The sequence below is a fragment of the Rhinoraja longicauda genome, chromosome 18, assembly GCF_053455715.1.
Source record: "Rhinoraja longicauda isolate Sanriku21f chromosome 18, sRhiLon1.1, whole genome shotgun sequence".
In the NCBI taxonomy this organism is placed as follows: domain Eukaryota; kingdom Metazoa; phylum Chordata; class Chondrichthyes; order Rajiformes; family Arhynchobatidae; genus Rhinoraja; species Rhinoraja longicauda.
Window position 1 is genome coordinate 9,071,894 of NC_135970.1, and position 19,533 is coordinate 9,091,426.

The 19,533-nt window shown below is 46.8% G+C and overlaps 1 protein-coding gene across 3 annotated transcripts in view; it reads right to left on the bottom strand.

Annotated features, from left to right (window-relative positions):
• Positions 1 to 19,533, bottom strand: part of pamr1b (peptidase domain containing associated with muscle regeneration 1b) — a 115,549-nt gene that overhangs the window by 90,084 nt on the left and 5,932 nt on the right. Inside the window, exon 1 of one of the 3 annotated variants that reach the window (XM_078415075.1) lies at positions 2,162 to 2,411. The exons of the other annotated variants lie outside the window; for them this stretch is intronic. Within the exon in view, the coding sequence (XP_078271201.1) occupies positions 2,162 to 2,183 (22 nt within the window). The 5' untranslated portion in view covers positions 2,184 to 2,411. Of the gene's footprint in view, positions 1 to 2,161; positions 2,412 to 19,533 lie in introns of those variants that run through there. 3 annotated transcript variants of the gene reach the window in all.

Consider the following 19,533-nt stretch of genomic DNA (forward strand, 5'->3'; position numbering starts at 1 on the left):
ATGTCTACGACAAGCTACAACAACCTACCACCTAGTCGACGTCAAGCTACGGCAAGCTATCGACAACCCAATCGACGTGACATAGGACGTCCACCTACGACCGCACCTACGACAACCTACGACCACACAGGTGACAACCTACAACAACCAAAGTCAACCTATGTCCACCCGCGACAAGCTACGACAAGCTATGACCCTGTCGGCAACAACAAGACAATTCACGTCATTTTGCCCTCCGGCTTTGACGCCGGTACCTGTCGCCGGTTGACGTAGGTAGTCGCCAATGGAATTCAACAAAGTCAGCACCGGTGACAACCTACGACAGCACCTACGTCAGGAGAGGTCAAGCTACGATCATTGGCGTCAAACCAACTGTCGCTGAAATTTTTTAAACATTTCAAAATCCAGCAGCGACCAGAAAAACGCTACGATTCTTTGGAGATGACTCACGACCATGCCCGTGATACCCCGGCGACCGTGTGGCGACAGCCTAGTCACCTGTAGTCGCTTAAAAAATTGCCTAAATAGAACAGGGGTTTAAGTTAGCCTCTGTAAATTGCCTCTAATGTGTAAAGAGTGGAGGAGAAAGTGGGATAACATAGTGTGAACAGATGATCCTGGTCAGCATGGACTTGGTGGGCCAAAGGGCCTGTTTCCATGCTGTATCTCTAAACTAAACCAAATAAATAAAGGAATTTTATTCCTTGGAGCGCAGGATGATGAGGAGTGATCTTATAGAGGTGTATAAAATCATGAGAGGATAGATCAGTCTAGTGTAGTTTAGTTTATTGTCACGTGTACCAAGGTTGAGAGTACCACTGATTGAGAGTGATCAGCCATGATCGCATTGAATGGCGGTGCTGGCTCGAAGGGCTGAATGGCCTACTCCTGCACCTATTGTCTATTGTCTATTGTCTATTGGTACAGTCAAAAGCTTTTGTTACATGCTAACCAGTCAGCAGAAAGACATTACATGATCCCAATTGAGACATTCACAGTTTATAGATAAATGCTGCTGTTGGAGTAGAGATTTAAAAGTGTGGAGCAATGTAAATTGTGATTGCAGATCCACTTCTGTGACTAGCACACAAATAGTCATCTAGGTAGGGCGCCATCTTGGATCACAGGTAAATGCACAAAGTATTTTGTCCAGAATAGGAGAATCGAGAACCAGAGGACATAGGTTTAAGGTGAGGGAGAAAAGATTTAATGGGAACCTGAGGGGTAACGTTTTGACACATTGGGCGGTGGGTGTGTGGAGTTGAGACAGGTACTACTGCAATGTTTAAGAAACATTTGGACAGGTACGTGGATAGGTTAGGTTTAGCGGGATCTGGGCCAAAGGCTAGGCAGGTGGGTCTAGTGTAGAGTGGGTATGTTGGTCGGAGTGGACAAATTGGGCCGAAGGGCCTGCTTCCACACTGTATGACTCTGACTCCATGAATCTATGACAAATGATGTCATGATGGCATTTGGGAATCACATGTGGGAAAAATGTCTCTGTTGTTAGTTTGAAAAGTGGCAAAGTAGTTAATTAAACATGGTTGGTTTTATCTCATTCATGCAAAAACACAAATAGGATTTGAAGTTTGTTGCACTGCTTGGCTAGTTTTAAAGTGGTAAAGCCATGAGATCATCCAGTACACCACATTGCATTTTCATTACATTTTCTAATCTAATTAAATAATCCCCAGTATCCCTTGGAATATATCGGAAGACTGCATAATAACTAGATGAGTAAACTAAAAGGTGAGTGAAATGGAATAAAAGCCTTGTGCTATTTGAACGCACAAATTGGATTCACTTCCTTTGCTGTGAGCGTATCTGTTTTTATTTGCCAGCTGCTTTGGCTTATTTCACGTTATTTTAGTGCTTAGTTTCCAGGAAACCAATCTACTAAAATAAATCCCTGCGTGTTGATTGATCCTGGGAAATGTTTATTTACATGGTCCACTCTGAACAGGAAGTCAGATATCAGGCCTACCCTTCGATGTGCCAAACGGGGCTTAGGTCAGAGGGTCATGGCTCCACCCCGCCACCCCCACCGCTACCAGCGTGCCCAAGGAGCGAATACCCCAGCCCACATGCTGGAGACTGGCATGTGGTGGAGAGTTCACCCAGGGGTTATCTTGTGGAACACCCTACGAAGAACGCAATTTACCTGGGGCTGGAAAATACAACATGCATTCCAGAGGTTGCAAAGTGCCTCGGTGGAAGATCAGATGTTATTCATTGTGATGGATCATGATTCGAAACAGCACAAAACAAAAGTGGGTGGCACGGTGGTTCAGCACCAGAGACCCGGGTTCCATCCTGACTACGGGTGTTTTCCGTACGTAGTTTGTACGCTGCACATTTTCCCTGTGACCACGTGGGTTTTCTCCGGGTGCTCCAGTTTTCTCCCACGTTCAGGTTTGCAGGTTAATTGGCTTCTTCTGTAAATTGCCCCTATTGTGTAGGATGAGAGAATGGGATAACATGGACCTGGTGTGTGGGTGATCAATGGTCGGCGTGGACTTGGTGGAACGAAGGGCCTGTTTCCATGCTGTATCTCTAAACTAAACTAAAATGGGCATGTGGCAAGGTCGAGGCTGAAGTGCTGAGTTACTGGACAGTTGAGGGCATCAGGGGGAGGTGGGCACATTCCTGTGGGCAGAGACGGAAAGAAGCAATTGAATAATTTTTGGAGGCCATTCTGATTTGACCTCATTTTAATAGGTTAGTTGATCATCTTGGAAGAACATACTGCATAGTGCCAGATATACTTTATAAATTATTTGCCACTAAAGGCAAGCAACCAAAAATGTAAGTGTTGAAATAATCTGTAGCAGTAAGAAGATAATTGTAAATCCTTGCCAAGAAATAATGAATGGATCGCAGAGTCATATTGTGGAAATATTATCTGCACCATTCTCCGTGATTGAATATGAAAGCTAGTGGTGCACAAAATACAGTATCCCAGTATTTTTTTTTAAATGCTTTTCTTCTAATATTTTGTCCCTCCCTGAACAGGTCTTCAGAGATGAACAACACAGAGACCTCCAGGGAGAACAGAGCAGCAAGGTGTCTTGTAAAAGAATTGTAAATACAAATAAAACGTTTGTCACAATGCATTTAACTAGAATTTCATTTTTCTTTTCTTTCAGTGTCGTAGAGTTAGTTGTACAGCACAGAGATTGTTCCTTCAGCCCGACTTGTCCATGTCAACCTATTTGCCCATCTAAACCAAGCCAATTTCCCAGCATTAGCTCCACACCTCTTCCTGCTTGCCATTTGAAGTGCCTGTCTAAACAGTCATTGGATCCGATCCCACCACCTCCTCTGGTAGTGCACATAGCAACCACTCTTCTCAGGAGAGAAGGAATGGGTGACGTTTCAGGTCGAGACCCTTCTTAGTCTGAAGAAGGGTCTCGACCCGAAAAGTCACCCATTCCTTCTCTCCTCAGATGCTGCCTGACCTGCTGAGTTACTCCAGCATTTTGTGAATAAATACCTTTGATTTGTACCAGCATCTGCAGTTATTTTCTTACACTACCTATGATAAGGGAGCTATTCCCAAACCCCCATCATTTTGTGCACCTCCCCAAAGTCCCCATCAGCCTCCCACATGCCAAGGATGTAATGCTGAGGACCTATAAGGCACTGGTCAGGCCGAATATTGTGAGCAATTTTGGGCACCATATCTGACAAAGGATGTGCTGGCTCTGGTCGAGAGGAGGTTTACAAGAATGATCCCAGGAATGAGTAGGTTAACATATGATGAGCATTTGATGGCACTGGGCCTGTACTCACTGGAGTTTAGAAGAATGAGGGGGGACCTCATTGAAACGTACAGAATAGTGGGCGGCACGGTAGCACAGCGGTAGAGTTGCTGCTTTACAGCGAATGCAGCGCCGGAGACTCAGGTTCGATCCTGACTACGGGTGCTGCACTGTAAGGAGTTTGTACGATCTCCTCGTGACCTGCGTGGGTTTTCTCCGAGATCTTCGGTTTCCTCCCACACTCCAAAGACGTACAGGTATGTGGGTTAATTGGCTGGGTAAATGTAAAAAATTGTCCCTAGTGGGTGTAGGATAGTGTTAATGTACGGGGATCGCTGGGCGGCACGGACTTGGAGGGCCGAAAAGGCCTGTTTCCGGCTGTATATATATGATATATGATATGATATGATATCCTCAGAATGAAAGGACATTCTTTTACGAAGGAGATGAGGAGGAATTTCTTTCGTCAGAGGGTGGTGAATCTGCGGAATTCTTTGCCACAGAAGGCTGTGGAGGCCAAGTCAGAGGATATTTTTAAGGCAGAGACAGATAGATTCTTGATTAGTACAGGTGTCAGAGGTTATGGGGAGAAGGCAGGAGAATGGGGTTAGGAGGGAGAGATAGATCGGCCATGATTGAATGGCAGAGTAGACTTGATGGGTCGAATGGCCTAATTCTGCTCCCAGCACTTACGATATGACTTTAGGATCTTATGAAAACAAAGCTAGCCTCTGCAATGTATCCTCGTAGCTCGAACCCTCCTTACCTTTATTGGCAAAATGATGCAGCTCACATTATTTTACATTGTTCATTTGCTATTGTGACAAATACAGGCATTGCAATATTAAGTAGGATTGCAAGACATGAAGGAATTTAACTACAACAAAGCTACCTGATGCAATTTTTGTAATGAGAGTTCTGCATCAGTTGGCAGTGAGTGGGATGGTTTGTATCAACACTTCCACAACTGGAGGGACAAACATTGACATTTATGCCAGTCCGGGCAGTTGTAGCACGTGCCCGCTGGTGGGTGTAGATTCACTGCATAATAAATCATCAAAAATGATTACAAAACGTGGCACCTGCCTCATTTAATTGTGTCTACTACCCCCATGCAAACCGTTCCTCTCCCATCTATCAACAGCCCCTCTGCCCTCATACAGTTTAGTTTAGTTTAGTTTTATTTTACAGATACAGCACGGAACCAGACACTTTGGCCCACTGTGTCTATGCCAACCTGCGATCCCCGTACACGAGCACTATCCTACACACTAGGGACAATTTACAATTTTCACCGAAGCCAAATAACCTACAAACCTGTGCGTTCTTTAGAGTGCGAGAGGAAACTGGAGCACCCAGAGAAAACCCACGCAGTCACGGGGAGAACGTCCAAGCTCCGTACAGATAGCACCCACAGTCAGGATCGAACCTGGATCTCTGGCACAGTACGGCAGCAGCTCTACTGCTGCGCCATGGTGCTGCCCGAACAGGCCCCAGTCTGAGACGTCAGCCAATGCAGAAGTTCCGGGAGACCCCACGGGAAACTAAGGGTGCCAGCATTGTGAGGATGGTGGTGGAGGCATGTACGCATTTAAGAGCCTTTTGGATGGGAAGTTTCAGCTCCAGGCGGTGTGCCGAGGGAAGGGTTCGATCCCACCACCCACCAGGGCATCTGGATGCCATCTCCCCATCAGCAGCTCTAACCCCTGCCTGAGCCTCTGGCAATCAGCCGGCAACGTCAAAGGTCAATGGTGCTTATATCGTCACATGTGCAAACGCACAGTGAAATTAATTTCTTACAAACAGTTCAGTAGAGTAGATTTTTTTTTTTTTTAGATTTAGAGATACATCGCGGAAACAGGCCCTTCGGCCCACCGAGTCCACTCCACCCAGCGATCCCCGCACATTAACACTATCCTACACACATTAGGGACAATTTTTGCATATTATCCAGTCAATTAACCTACATGGAGTGTGGTAGGAGACCGAAGATCTCGGAGAAAACCCACGCAGGTCACGGGGAGCACGTACAAACTCCGTACAGATGGTGCCCGTAGTCAGGATCGAACCTGAGTCTCCGGCGTTGCATTCGCTGTAAGGCAGCAACTCTACCGCTACGCCACCGTGCCGCCATATCCAAGCACATCCCAATTAGCAAAGTGCACAGAAGTAGTCCACTGATCCCGCATGTAAGAGGCGCCATGTTGTGGCGCCATTTTCAAAGACCAGTTTGCGCTCTGGTTGTTTTGAGCGGTGCCAGATCCAGGCGGGCCCCAGGCTGCGGTGGCTCTCCAGCCGTCATCTTCCCTGGACACGGCGTCCCTCTCCTCGCCCGCCCACCTATGTTTCCGGTGGAGCCTCCCGCAGCCAACCTCAAGGGTGCAGTAGGCCTGACTCTGGTTCCCTCTCCCCTCCTACCACCCCCGCCCCTCACCAGACGCAGTCGCCATTGCCACCGGCTCTGTCCTCTGGTCCTCGGGGGACGAGCAAGGGCCGGCTCGACAGGCTCCCCCCGTCCAGGCTACAGGAGGCCGGGCCACACGAGCAGGGGACCGTCTTGGCAGCCGCCCCCTGCAGGCCGCGGTTCACCGGGTCTAGCGATCGGCCATGGGGGACCGACTCGATGGCTTCCCCCTGCAGGATTTGCATCAGTAATAAACTTACAGAAAGCATGGAGTTCAGTCAGTCCCTCAGTAGAACCAGCACTGGGGATGAAAACCACATCCAGGGCAACAATCCTAAATTATGATTTGAGATTTGGACCTTAAATATTTTTACTTTACAACAAAGGGGCCGCTAGTCAGACACTCCATTGCAGTCACCACCCTCATGTCTGGTTTGATTAATACATTGGCTTGGATTTGTCATTCGCGTTATGTTTTAATCTCGAAATAACATTCATCCTTCTGGCAGTGTGTCAAATGTTGTTTCCTCATAAAACTGGTGGCAGTCGGGGAGCTGAAAGGGATACCTTACGAATGTTTACAGGAAGTATGCCTCAACTAACGAAGTGCGTCGGGAGATGAGAGATCGTGTTGAAAACAAGGTGTCCATTTCCAAAGCGCTGTTCGCAATTGTCGTGCAAATCTCCCACTTCTTTGTATTACCTTTGCTCTGCTGATACCACTTAAATAATTAGCACTGACAATAGACAATAGGTGCAGGAGGAGGCCATTCGGCCCTTCTCCCCAGCACCGCCATTCAATGTGATCATGGCTGATCATTCTCAATCAGTACCCCGTTCCTGCCTTCTCCTCATACCCCCTCACTCCGCTATCCTTAAGAGCTCTATCTAGCTCTCTCTTGAATGCATTCAGAGAATTGGCCTCCACTGCCTTCTGAGGCAGAGAATTCCACAGATTCACAACTCTCTGACTGAAAAAGGTTTTTCCTCATCTCAGTTCTAAATGGCCTACCCCTTATTCTTAAACTGTGGCCCCTTGTTCTGGACTCCCCCAACATTGGGAACATGTTTCCTGCCTCTAACGTGTCCAACCCCTTAATAATCTTATACGTTTCGATAAGATCTCCTCTCATCCTTCTAAATTCCAGTGTATACAAGCCTAGTCGCTCCAGTCTTTCAACATATGACAGTCCCGCCATTCCGGGAATTAACCTAGTGAACCTACGCTGCACGCCCTCCATAGCAAGAATTGAGGTCGGAAGTGAAGCCCAACACTTGATCTGAAACTAGATTAATATTTTGAATTAAAGTTATTGAACATCAACGCCACTGTCACTCTACACCACTCTTTTCCCATTGTATTTTGCAAGTTGTAACTGGAACGATGGCAGGTTGCTGGGTGTGCTTTGCGGCTGATGAAATTTCAGTCCGGACCTGTTAATGGATTGATTTCTCAGCCAGGGTCATGGATATGTTTAAAGTCTCTAACAAAGAAAAGCACCCAGCAGGATATGTTTGGCTCTGGGCTCTATACCGTACACCGCAGTGCAGTGCAACATTTCTTGTGAGGGCTTCTCAAGGAATACAGGCATAATGAAACTTACCTTCGCCGACACAACCTTTAACATTTAACCCAACGAAAAATGCATTCAATGGGCTTACCGTCCATCTGAGCGTCAAGACACAGTGGGGTGCAGGCACGCACTCTGTTGGTGCACAGATCCAGTCACGTGCCAGATGCCGACTCAACACTTTTTAGTTTAGTTTAGTTTTAGAGGTACAGCATGGAAAAAGACCCTTCGGCCCATCGAGTCTGCGCCGACCCGCAATCCCCGTACACTAGCACTATCCTACGCACCAGGGACAATTTACAATCTTTACCAAAGCCAATGAACCGACAAACCTGTGCCTCTTTGGGGTGTGGGAGGAACCCAGAGCACCCGGAGAAATCCCACACGGTCACAGGGAGAACGTACAAAATCCGTACAGGCGGCATCCGCAGTCGGGATCAAACCCGGGTCTATGGTGCTGTAAGGCAGCAGCTCTACCGCTGCGCCACCGTATGGCACCACTTGCCTGCATGACTTACTCTGTCCATTGGCCATCTACCCAGAGGCAGGCTTTCACAGTAATTATGGATCTGGTTACTCAAAGGAAACTTGGCTAGTCGAGTCCACTCCAAAGTGGAGAACGTATTTCAGTCGGTTCTTTAAACATAGAAACATAGAAACATAGAAAATAGGTGCAGGAGTAGGCCATTCGGCCCTTCGAGCCTGCACCGCCATTCAATATGATCATGGCTGATCATCCAGCTCAGTAACCTGTACCTGCCTTCTCTCCATACCCCCTGATCCCTTTAGCCACAAGGGCCACATCTAACTCCCTCTTAAATATAGCCAATGAACTGGCCTCAACTACCTTCTGTGGCAGAGAATTCCACAGACTCACCACTCTCTGTGTGAAGAAATGTTTTCTCATCTCGGTCCTAAAAGACTTCCCCCTTATCCTTAAGCTGTGACCCCTGGTTCTGGACTCCCCCAACATCGGGAACAATCTTCCCGCATCTAGCCTCTCCAACCCCTTAAGAATTTTATATGTTTCTATAAGATCCCCCCTCAGTCTTCTAAATTCCAGCGAGTACAAGCCTAGTCTATCCAGTCTTTCTTCATATGAAAGTCCCGCCATCCCAGGGGTCAATCTGGTGAACCTTCTCTGTACTCCCTCTAAGGCAAGAACGTATTTCCTCAGATTAGGAGACCAAAACTGCACACAATACTCCAGGTGCGGTCTCACCAATGCCCTATACAACTGGAGTAGAACCTCCCTGCTCCTAAACTCAAATCCTCTTGCTATGAATGCCAACATACCATTCGCTTTCTTCACTGCCTACTGCACCTGTATGCTTGCTTTCTATGACTGGTGCACCATGACACCCAGGTCACGTTGCATCTCCCCTTCTCCTAATCGGTCACCATTCAGGTAATACTCTGCTTTCCTGTTCTTGCCGCCAAAATGGATAACCTCACATTTATCCACATTATATTGCATCTGCCATGCATTTGCCCACTCGCCTAATCTATCCAAGTCACTCTGCAGCCTCCTAGCATCCTCCTCGCAGCTAACACTGCCACCCAGCTTCGTGTCGTCCGCAAACATAGAGATGTTGCATTCAATTCGCTCGTCCAAATCATTAATATACACTGTAAATAACTGGGGTCCCAGCACTGAGCCTTGCGGTACCCCACTAGTCACTGCCTGCCATTCCGAAAAGGACCCGTTTATTCCTACTCTTTGCTTCCTGTCCGCCAACCAATTTTCTATCCACCTCAACACTGAACCCTCAATACCGTGTGCTTTAAGTTTGTACACCAATCTCCTATGTGGGACCTTGTCGAAGGCCTTCTGAAAGTCAAGATACAACACATCGACTGGTTCTCCCTTATCCACTCTACTAGTTACATCCTCGAAAAATTCTATAAGATTCGTCAGACATGATTTGCCTTTTGTAAATCCATGCTGACTTTGTCCGATGATTTCACTACTTTCCAAATGTGATGCTATCATATCTTTAATAACTGACTCTAGCATTTTCCCCACTACCGATGTTAGGCTAACTGGTCTATAATTCCCCGTTTTCTCTCTCCCTCCCTTTTTAAAAAGTGGGGTTACATTAGCTACCCTCCAGTCCTCAGGAACTACTCCAGAATCTAAAGAGTTTTGAAAAATTCTCGCTAATGCATCCACTATTTCTGAGGCTACTTCCTTAAGCACTCTGGGATGCAGCCTATCTGGCCCTGGGGATTTATCTGCCTTTAATCCATTTAATTTACCTAACACCACTTCCCGACTAACCTGGATTTCCCTCAGTTCCTCCATCTCATTAGTGATATTCGTGCCTACGTCTTTCTTGGAATTCTCTCTCCCACTGCAATGAAAAAAACCTCCAAACTATTGTTTTTAATTTTAGAGATACAGCATGGAAACAAGCCCTTCGACCGACCGAATCCACGTCGACCATCGGTCACTCGCTCACACTAGTTCTATGTTATCCCACTTTCCCATCCACTCCCTGCACACCAGGGATAATTTACAAAAGCCAATTAACCTACGAACCCACACATCTTTGGGATGCGGGAGGAAACCGGAGCACCCGGAGGAAACCAATGCAGTTACATTTAGAACGTGCAAACTCCACACAGACAGCAACCGAGGTCAGTATTGATTGCGGGTCTCTGGCGCTGTGCGGCAGCAGCTTTACCCACTGCACCGGAGTCTCGCCCCACTAACCTCATGACCTTTACCTGACCTACATTCCACATCAGCTTAACCTGCGACTGATTAACCCCAACTACAAATCCCTTGGACTCCTTACCTGCAGAAACCCAATGCTGGGCTTGATTTGATTTCTTACCGAGGCAAAGACAGGAACGTTCTTGGGCCAGGTCTGTACAATGGCAAACGAGGCCAAAGAACTTGTGTGCCACAAAACGTCCTCGCAGCGGCCTGCGGTCAATATTCATCAGCCGGCTGCAGGCCAATTGCTTTGCACAACCCGTCACAGACCACTCAGTCCCCAGGCAACTGAAGTCGAATGGAGATGGGATTTTTTTCCGTATCGTATCTCCGTCCCCACTGCGGCCTAACATCGAGGAGTTGGCGGCCTTTCCTGGAGACCGGCCCGGCGCTCCAAGCCGTGGGAGTCTGCGGTACTTGTGATCCCTTTGCCGGGGATCGAAGTTCCAACCGCGGGGCCTGTGGACTTTAACATCATGAAGCCCGCGGTCTCTGGTAAGAAGAGGCTACCTCGGGAGCTCCATGCTGGGGAGAGCGTTTCAACTGCCCCGACGCGGGAGTTTCGATCACCACGGCGGGGACTTTGATCGTCGGCTGCGGGGGCTTTGATGGCCCCGACCGCGGGAGAACTAAGAGGAAGCAGATTGAACTTTATTGCCTTCCATCGCAGTGAGGAACGTGGAATCCACTGTCATGGATGTTTATGTTAACTTTTATGTGGTTGTGTGTCTTGTTGCTTTTCACCGAGTATGGCTGTATGGTAACACAAATTTTAATTGGTACATGTGACAATAAACTGACCTTAAAACCTTGAAACCCTAGTGGATAGAAAACTAACTGCAGGCAATTGCTCGTGTAAGATTTGCCAATTCTTATTTAATTTAACCTATCTTCAATGTTTATGACCACAAAGAACAGTGTGGATACTGGTTTATGGTTCCAAGCACAGCAGACTTATTACATTGCACCCACTGTAAAAAAAGTGAAACCTAACAATAGACAACAGAACGTAGAGAACAGTACAGCATAGGAACAGGCCCTTCGGCCCACAATGTCCACACCAAACAAGTTTCCAAGTTAAACTAAACTTCTCGACATACACATGATCCATATTCCTCCGTTCCCTGCTTATCCACATGCATATCCAAAAGGCTCCTAAATGCGTACATGCCTCCACCACCATCCTTGGCAACGTGTCCCATACATCCACCACTCTCTGTGTAAAAAACCTGCCTTGCACATTTCCTTTGCCCCTTTTCCTCTTAAATTTATGCCCTCTAGTATTTGACATTTCCACCCTGGGGTCTGCCCTATTCTATTCCCCTCATAATTTTGTACACTTCCATCAGGTCTCCCCTCAGCATCGATGTTCCAGAGAAAACAATCCAACTTATAATTTGTTCCTCGATAGCTCAGAGGCTCACTGAGTGAGTGTTGTGGCCCATTGCCCCCACTATGTTTTGTAAGTGCACATTCTCCTTCTAACCTCATACTTCACACACATCGCTTTGAGTTAATCTGCTAACTACCAGTTTCGAAAGCTGTCTCACCCCCTGTTACTTTCGATAGTACATTTTATGTTTCACTTGTCGCTTGTCCTGTCTGGTCTTCTTATGATGGATCCATTTCCCATCATTAGCTGCTAGAAGAACTGCTAGAAGTTGGTCATGCAGCATCAGTGTGGTCAAAAGGATAGTTGATGTTTTGGGTCGAGTCCCAGCATCACGACTGAGGGAGTAGAAGGAAGATAACTGGTAGAGTGAGGTGAGAGGGAGGGGTGGGTGAGAGGCTGGCAGGTGAGGTGGGGGATGGTGGGTAGATGGAGCAAGGTGGCAGAGAAGGGTGGGGGAGACAGAGACTGGCTGGCCAGTGATAGGTGGAACCTGACGGAGGAGGGATGATGAGCAGATAGAAGCAGGCAGTGGAAAGGGCGAGGATAGGAAAGATGAACAAAGAGAGAAGAAACCCAGGTGGATATGTGTGTGGGGGTGGACAAACAGCACGAGGGAGCCAGATCGGAGAGAGGAACAAGCCTTGGTAATAAGCGGTGGAGGATGGAAAAAGTGAACAAAGGGGCAGAGAACCTGATGCGAGTGGGAAAGGAGCAAAGGAGTGTGGGTTACCAGAAATTGGAGAATTCAATGTTCATTACATTAAGTTATGGGCTGCCCAAGCAGAATATGAGGTATTGTTCTTCCAAGTGAAGCCGAGATTCATGTGCACCATCTCCACCTGGTCTATGGCATTCAGTGCTTGCAATATGGCTTCCTCTACATCTTCTCAGTCATTGTCTGAAACATAACACCTTAAGGGAACTTTGGCAATGCCGTGCCATGTATTCCTTCCAAATGGAGTGTGGTTACTTAATTACAGTTAAGATTCCACATAACAGATTCATTCCAGTCATTATCTTTAATGCGTGTTTAGGCAAACATCTGACTGCAGGAATAATCTCTGCCTCGTAAAGCGTGACAAGATCAGCCTTGTAGAGTAACTTACTGACAAAGCGTTCAGCCCATAGTTATTGTGGCTGCGAAGAATTCTCTGATATTATCTGTGGGTGTTAGCTCACTGTGCATGCAGCTAGCTCTCTCACTCTGGGAAGCTTGAATCAGATACAGGACAGCTAACATTGGGTAAGATCCAGAAAAAAACCAGGTCGCCTTTACAGAATGGCTGCTTAGCAACGTACATAGCAATGATTACTATGCAACCTGCGGCAATAAATACTGGAATGCAAGTGTAAATAAAAAGCAGTTCCATGATTTACACTCTAATAAAAAGAGAGTTTCAAGGTACTTTAGAAAAGCTTAATGGAAGTGGTATCAAACAGAATAAATAGGAAGCGCACAAGATGGCACTGGGCAATCTGTTTTGCTGCAGATGGTTCCAGTGACATTGCAAAAGTTTGCATCTTTTCATCAGTGATAGATCTGTAGATGGGCACCATCACTAATGATGGAATGAGCAAAGTAAATGTGATTATTCACAAAATACTGGAGTAACTTCCTTCTTCAGACTGATTCTCGACCCGAAACGTCACCCATTCTTTCTCTCCCGAGATGCTGCCTGACCTGCTGAGTTACTCCAGCATTTTGTGAATAAATACCTTCGATTTGTACCAGCATCCGCAGTTATTTTCTTAAAGTAAATGTGATCCTCAGTAGGACAGTGTGCATTGAATCGAATGTTGTCCTTCAACATCTGGCATGAGCACAATGAAGTATGAAGACAATGAGAAGGAGCACAAGAAGTAGAAGCAGAAGCAAAAAATACTGCAGATGCTCAAAATCTGAAGTAAAACCATAAAATATAGGAAGGAACTGCAGATGCTGGTTTACATTAAAGATAGACATAAAATGCTGGAGTAATTCAGCGGGACAGGCAGCATCTCTAGAGAGAAGGAATGGGTGACGTTCCGGGTGGAGACCCTTCTCTTCAGAGATGCTGCCTGTCCTGCTAAGTTACTCCAGCATTTTTTGTCTAAATCCAGAAAATGTTGGAAAAACTCAGCAGGTCAGGCAGCGTATGCGGAGGGAGAAACAGTTGATGTTTCCGATTCGAGACCTGTCATCAGGACTGGGAAATTGAGAAAAACAACTAGTTTAGGGAGCGGAGTAGTTGGGGGAGGGTATTGAGTGGAACAAAAGTCGAACAATACAAGAAGTGGGAAAACTGACCCAAACAGAAGTGTATGGTGCCGAGCGAGACTGCACATTTTCTCAGCAAAAGTAAGTTGAAAAAGTAAGTTATAGACAATAGACAATAGACAATAGGTGCAGGAGTAGGCTATTCGGCCCTTCGAGCCAGCACCGCCATTCAATGTGATAATGGCTGATCAATAGACAATAGACAATAGACAATAGGTGCAGGAGTAGGCCATTCAGCCCTTCGAGCCAGCACCGCCATTCAATGCGATCATGGCTGATCATTCTCAATCAGTACCCTGTTCCTGCCTTCTCCCCATACCCCCTGACTCCATTATCTTTAAGCGCTCTATCTAGCTCTCTCTTGAATGCATTCAGAGAATTGGCCTCCATTGTCTTCTGAGGCAGAGAATTCCACAGATTTACAACTCTCTGACTGAAAAAGTTTTTCCTCATCTCCGTTCTAAATGGCCTACCACCTCATCTCCGTTCTAAATGACCTACCCCTTATTCTTAAACTGTGGCCCCTGGTTCTGGACTCCCCCAACATTGGGAACTTGTCTCCTGCCTCTAACGTGTCCAACCCCTTAATAATCTTATATGTTTCGATAAGATCCCCTCTCATCCTTCTAAATTCCAGTGTTTACAAGTCTAGTCGCTCCAGTCTTTCAACATATGACAGTCCCGCCCTCAATAGCAAGAATATCCTTCCTCAAATTTGGAGACCAAAACTGCACTCCAGGTGCGGTCTCACTAGGGCCCTGTACAACTGCAGAAGGACCTCTTTTTAAAAACTCAACGTTGAGTCCAGCAGGGTGCCCAGACAGAAGATGACTTGTTGTTCCTCAGGCTTGCCATTGGCCTTGCTGGAGGCCAGAGACAGGGAGGTGGGGGTGGGAGAGGGTTGATGAATTAAAGTGTCAGCTCAGGATCACTCCTGCAAACTGAGCACCGTCACTCCACCGAGCGATCACCCAACTTGCACCAACTTGCGTCTGGTTTGTCCAGTGCAGAGAAGGCCACATTGTGAACACTGAACTACAGCAGGCGAGATTGGGATCACTGCTTCACCTAGAAGGTCAGATCTTGCACCTCCCGTGGTTACATCGGAGAGCGGCGCACTAGGTGGGGACAGAAATCAACTCCAGGTATCATGAAAGGAGTGATTATCTGGAATTCTGAAAGGGTCCGGGTGGTGAACATGTCTGATTCCATTCAATGGTTCAATGAGACTTGTCACATGGACCCAGGCACAGAGAAACCTTTTGTTTTTGCATACAATCTGGTAAAAATCATACAATAGACAATAGACAATAGACAATAGGTGCAGGAGTAGGCCATTCAGCCCTTCGAGCCAGCACCGCCATTCAATGCGATCATGGCTGATCACTCTCAATCAGTACCCCGTTCCTGCCTTCTCCCCATACCCCCTCACTCCGCTATCCTTAAGAGCTCCATCCAGCTCTCTCTTGAAAGCATCCAACGAACTGGCCTCCACTGCCTTCTGAGGCAGAGAATTCCACACCTTCACCACTCTCTGACTGAAAAATTTCTTCCTCATCTCCGTTCTAAATGGCCTACCCCTTATTCTTAAACTGTGGCCCCTTGTTCTGGACTCCCCCAACATTGGGAACATGTTTCCTGCCTCTAATGTGTCCAATCCCCTAATTATCTTATATGTTTCAATAAGATCCCCCCTCATCCTTCTAAATTCCAGTGTATACAAGCCCAATCGCTCCAGCCTTTCAACACAGCAGACCTCACCTGGGAAGCAGACAAGGACTCGCCATGTTTCTAGTGCTGACAAAGTTACAAAATGTTCATCAAACAGTCTATATTTCCTTGCAGCGGCAATCCAGGCCTCCCACCACACGAGGCAACGTGCGCCCCTCCCACCCCACCCCACCCCACCAGGCCCCCTTCCATCTCTGGTGGTGGAACCTCATTGAAGCTGGTAGAAGTTGTGATGAATGAATGTGGAGGCATGGATGGAAGGTAAGGACCAGGCAACTCTGATCTTGGCCAGAGGAACAAACGTGCAGGAAGGAACTGCAGATGCTGGTTATGCACTGAAGATAGACACAAAATGCTGGAGTAATTAACCGGAAAGGCAGTTTATCTGGAGAGAGGGAATGGGTGACGTTTCGGTTCAAGACCCTTCTTCAGATACGAGAAGAAGAACAGAGGTGTGGGAAATAGATGAGATCTGGCCAAAGGCGCTGTTGACTGTGTTGGAGGTGAAGCCACACCTCAGAAAGAAGGAAGGCATTCAGTTTTGTTTAGTTTAGTTTAGAGATACAGTGCGGAAACAGGCCCTTCGGCCCACCGAGTGCGTAACGACCAACGATCCCTGCACATTAACATCATCCTACACGCACTAGGGACAATTTATACCAAGCCAATTAACCTACAAACCTGTACGTCTTTGGAGTGTGGGAGGAAACCGAAGGTCTCGAAGAAAACCCACGCAGGTCACGGAGAGAAGGAACAAACTCCGTACAGGCAGCACCCGGAGTCGGAATCGAACCTGCGTCTTTGGTGCTGTAAGGCAGCAACTATTTCGCTGCGCCACCGTGCTGCCCCAGGCATCTGTGCATCATTAGAGTAAAGATAACGAGGGACTGAAAAAATAGAACGGAATCCTTACAAGAGGCAGGATAGGAGGTGGTAGAATCAAGGTAGGTGCAGCCTCACCCTATCAGAGGTATTGTCGTTGTTCTACCCATCCCCATACCCCACATTCTCTGCTACCTAAAATATATGTTTTCTCTCTTTCCTCATTCTGATTCCCAAACCTGAAATGTTAACTGTTTTTCTCTTCACAGATGCTGCCTGACCTGCTGAATATTGTTGGTATTTTCTGATGTGATAGGGGATGGAAAGAGATCACCCAGTGTCCTCATCCAGTCAGGTCTAATCCTCGCCTCTACGCTACTTCCTGGCCAGTCCCCACATGGCTTGCTGCAAAGCCATTATCATTCTCACAAACCCTCCAACCTAAAACATTCCCCCTCCCCAGATGCTGCCTGACCTGCTGAGTGTTTGCAGTATTTTCTGTTTACATTTCAGATCACCAACATCTGCAGTCGTTTTGGTTCTCGTCTCTCAATCTCAGCCCCAAATGTGCTCAACCATGAGCACCAACAGACTTCCACGACAAAATATTCCACCAAAGATTCCCAGTCCTCTGAAAGAAAGAACAACGCCTCTCTTCCTCGGTCTCAACATCCAACCACATCTACTGAGATTATGCCATCCAGTTCCAGAATCCCTGGCCAAGGGAAACAACCTCCCAGAATCCAAACAGATCCGTCTGAAGAAGGGTCCCAACCCAAAACGTCATCTGTCCATTTCTTCCATTGATGCTGCCTGACCCGCTGGAGTTCCTCCAGCACTTTGTATTTTGCACTAGATTCCAGCATCTGTTGTCTCTTGTGTCTCCCAGAATCCATGATGTCAAACCACTCCAGTGCGCCATTTATCTTCAATCAGATTGATTCTGTTTAGTCTTCAGATAAAATGGCCTCATTCTAATCAATATTTCTTATCTCATCCTGGGAAATCAATCTTATAAAACTAGGTTGCAATGCCTCCAAGTCAAGTGTATCTTTCTAGATCAAATTGTACACACTACTCTAGTGCAAGTATTCATTACTTCTTCCAAATCAATATGTGCCTTCTTATTTGTTTCCTATGCCTGTACACAAACCATCTGTGTGTTATGTACAATCATACACAGTCCTTTCTGAACACCTTCAACACATTAATACTTGTACTTAGTTTTTTAAGAGTAATCTATTTACTCCACCGTCCATGCAACTTGAAACTAACTTGTCTCTCTTTACCTGATTTTACAAAGACCTATAATGAGTGGTGTGACCCAGGGATCGCTAAACTAAAAATAGCTTTTTTGTTTAGTTTAGTTTAGAGATACAGCACGGAAACAGGCCCTTCGGCCCACCGGGTCCACACTGACCAGCGATCCCCGCACTCTCTTGATCATAAACATCCTTTGAAATAGTTATCTGAACCCAGCTTCCAGCAACATGCGTCCGGTTACACCCTTTAGTTGCTGGACCAATACGGGAAATAGAAAATTCACACCGACAAAGCAGTGTTTGGGACAGATGCTTTGTTGGCTCAGTGTGGAGGGAGCTGAGATCCACATTTAACACTGCCAGTTCACAGGGAAGTTGATTGGAAAGTATGGAGGATTGCGTGTTCTGGCGCACTTCTAATTCTTGCCCTTTGTGTATCTCTGATTTCCGACCTTTGACAGCCATGCCTCCAGAGTCTTGGCTTTAGCCTGTAATCCCTTTTAGACCACCCCATCGAAACCCACTAGTCACAGGGAGAACGGGCAAACACCACCCTGGATGTCAGGATCAAATCTGGGTCATTGGTGCTGTAAGACAGCAGCAGTAACTGACGTGTCATCATGCTGCCCTACTAACTCTCTACGAAGGACGGCACTGTGGCGCAGCTGCGAGAGTCACTGCCTCACAGCGCCAGAGACCCAGGTTCGCTCCTGACCTCAGTTGCTGTCTGCGAGGAGTTTCCATGTTCTCCCTGTGACCTCATGGGTTTCCTCTGGGTGCTCCGGGTTTCCTCCCACATCCCAAAGATGTGCGGGTTTGTAGGTTAATTGGCCCTCTGTAAATGGTCCCTAGTGTGCATGGAGTGGATGAGTAAGTGGGATAACATAGAACTAGTGTGAGCGGGTCGGCCATCATCAGCGATGGTCAGAATGGACTCGGTGGGCCGAAAGGCCTGCTTCCGTGCTGTATCTCTAAACCAAACTAAACTAAACTATCCTTGCATCCCCCTACCCCCAACTTGCTTTGTTTCACGAGAACGTCCCCATCTTTTCCAATCTGACCTTGTAGCTGTAACCTCTGATCCCTGGAATGACCAGTAAATTTTTACTGTATCCTCATGTGATGGTCAGAATTATACACATGGCCCCAGTAATGGCTGATTCCGTGCTTTGTAAATATTCACCATAACTCTCCTCTTGTGTAACTCTTGGCTCTTATTTATGAAGTCAATTATCCCTCATGTTTTCGTAACCACATTTCAAGAATTTATACACCTGACACCATGCAACTCCCTGTTCCTGAATGTCTTTTCAAACTGATTTAGCTTGCATTATCTCTTCTAATCATTCCACCAAAATGTATTACTTCGCATTTCTCTGTATTAAAGTTCATCTGCCACTCATCTACCCATTCAGCTAACCTCAGTTTTCTTGTGTAGGAACTGAACTGCAGATGCTGGTTTAAAACGAAGATAGACACAAAATGTTGGAGTAACTCAGCGGAACAGACAGCATCTCTGGATAGAAGGAATAGGTGACGTTTTCGGTCAAGACCCTTCTTCATACTGTGTCTGGGGAGAGGGAGGTACAGAGATAAGGAAGTGTAAGGTG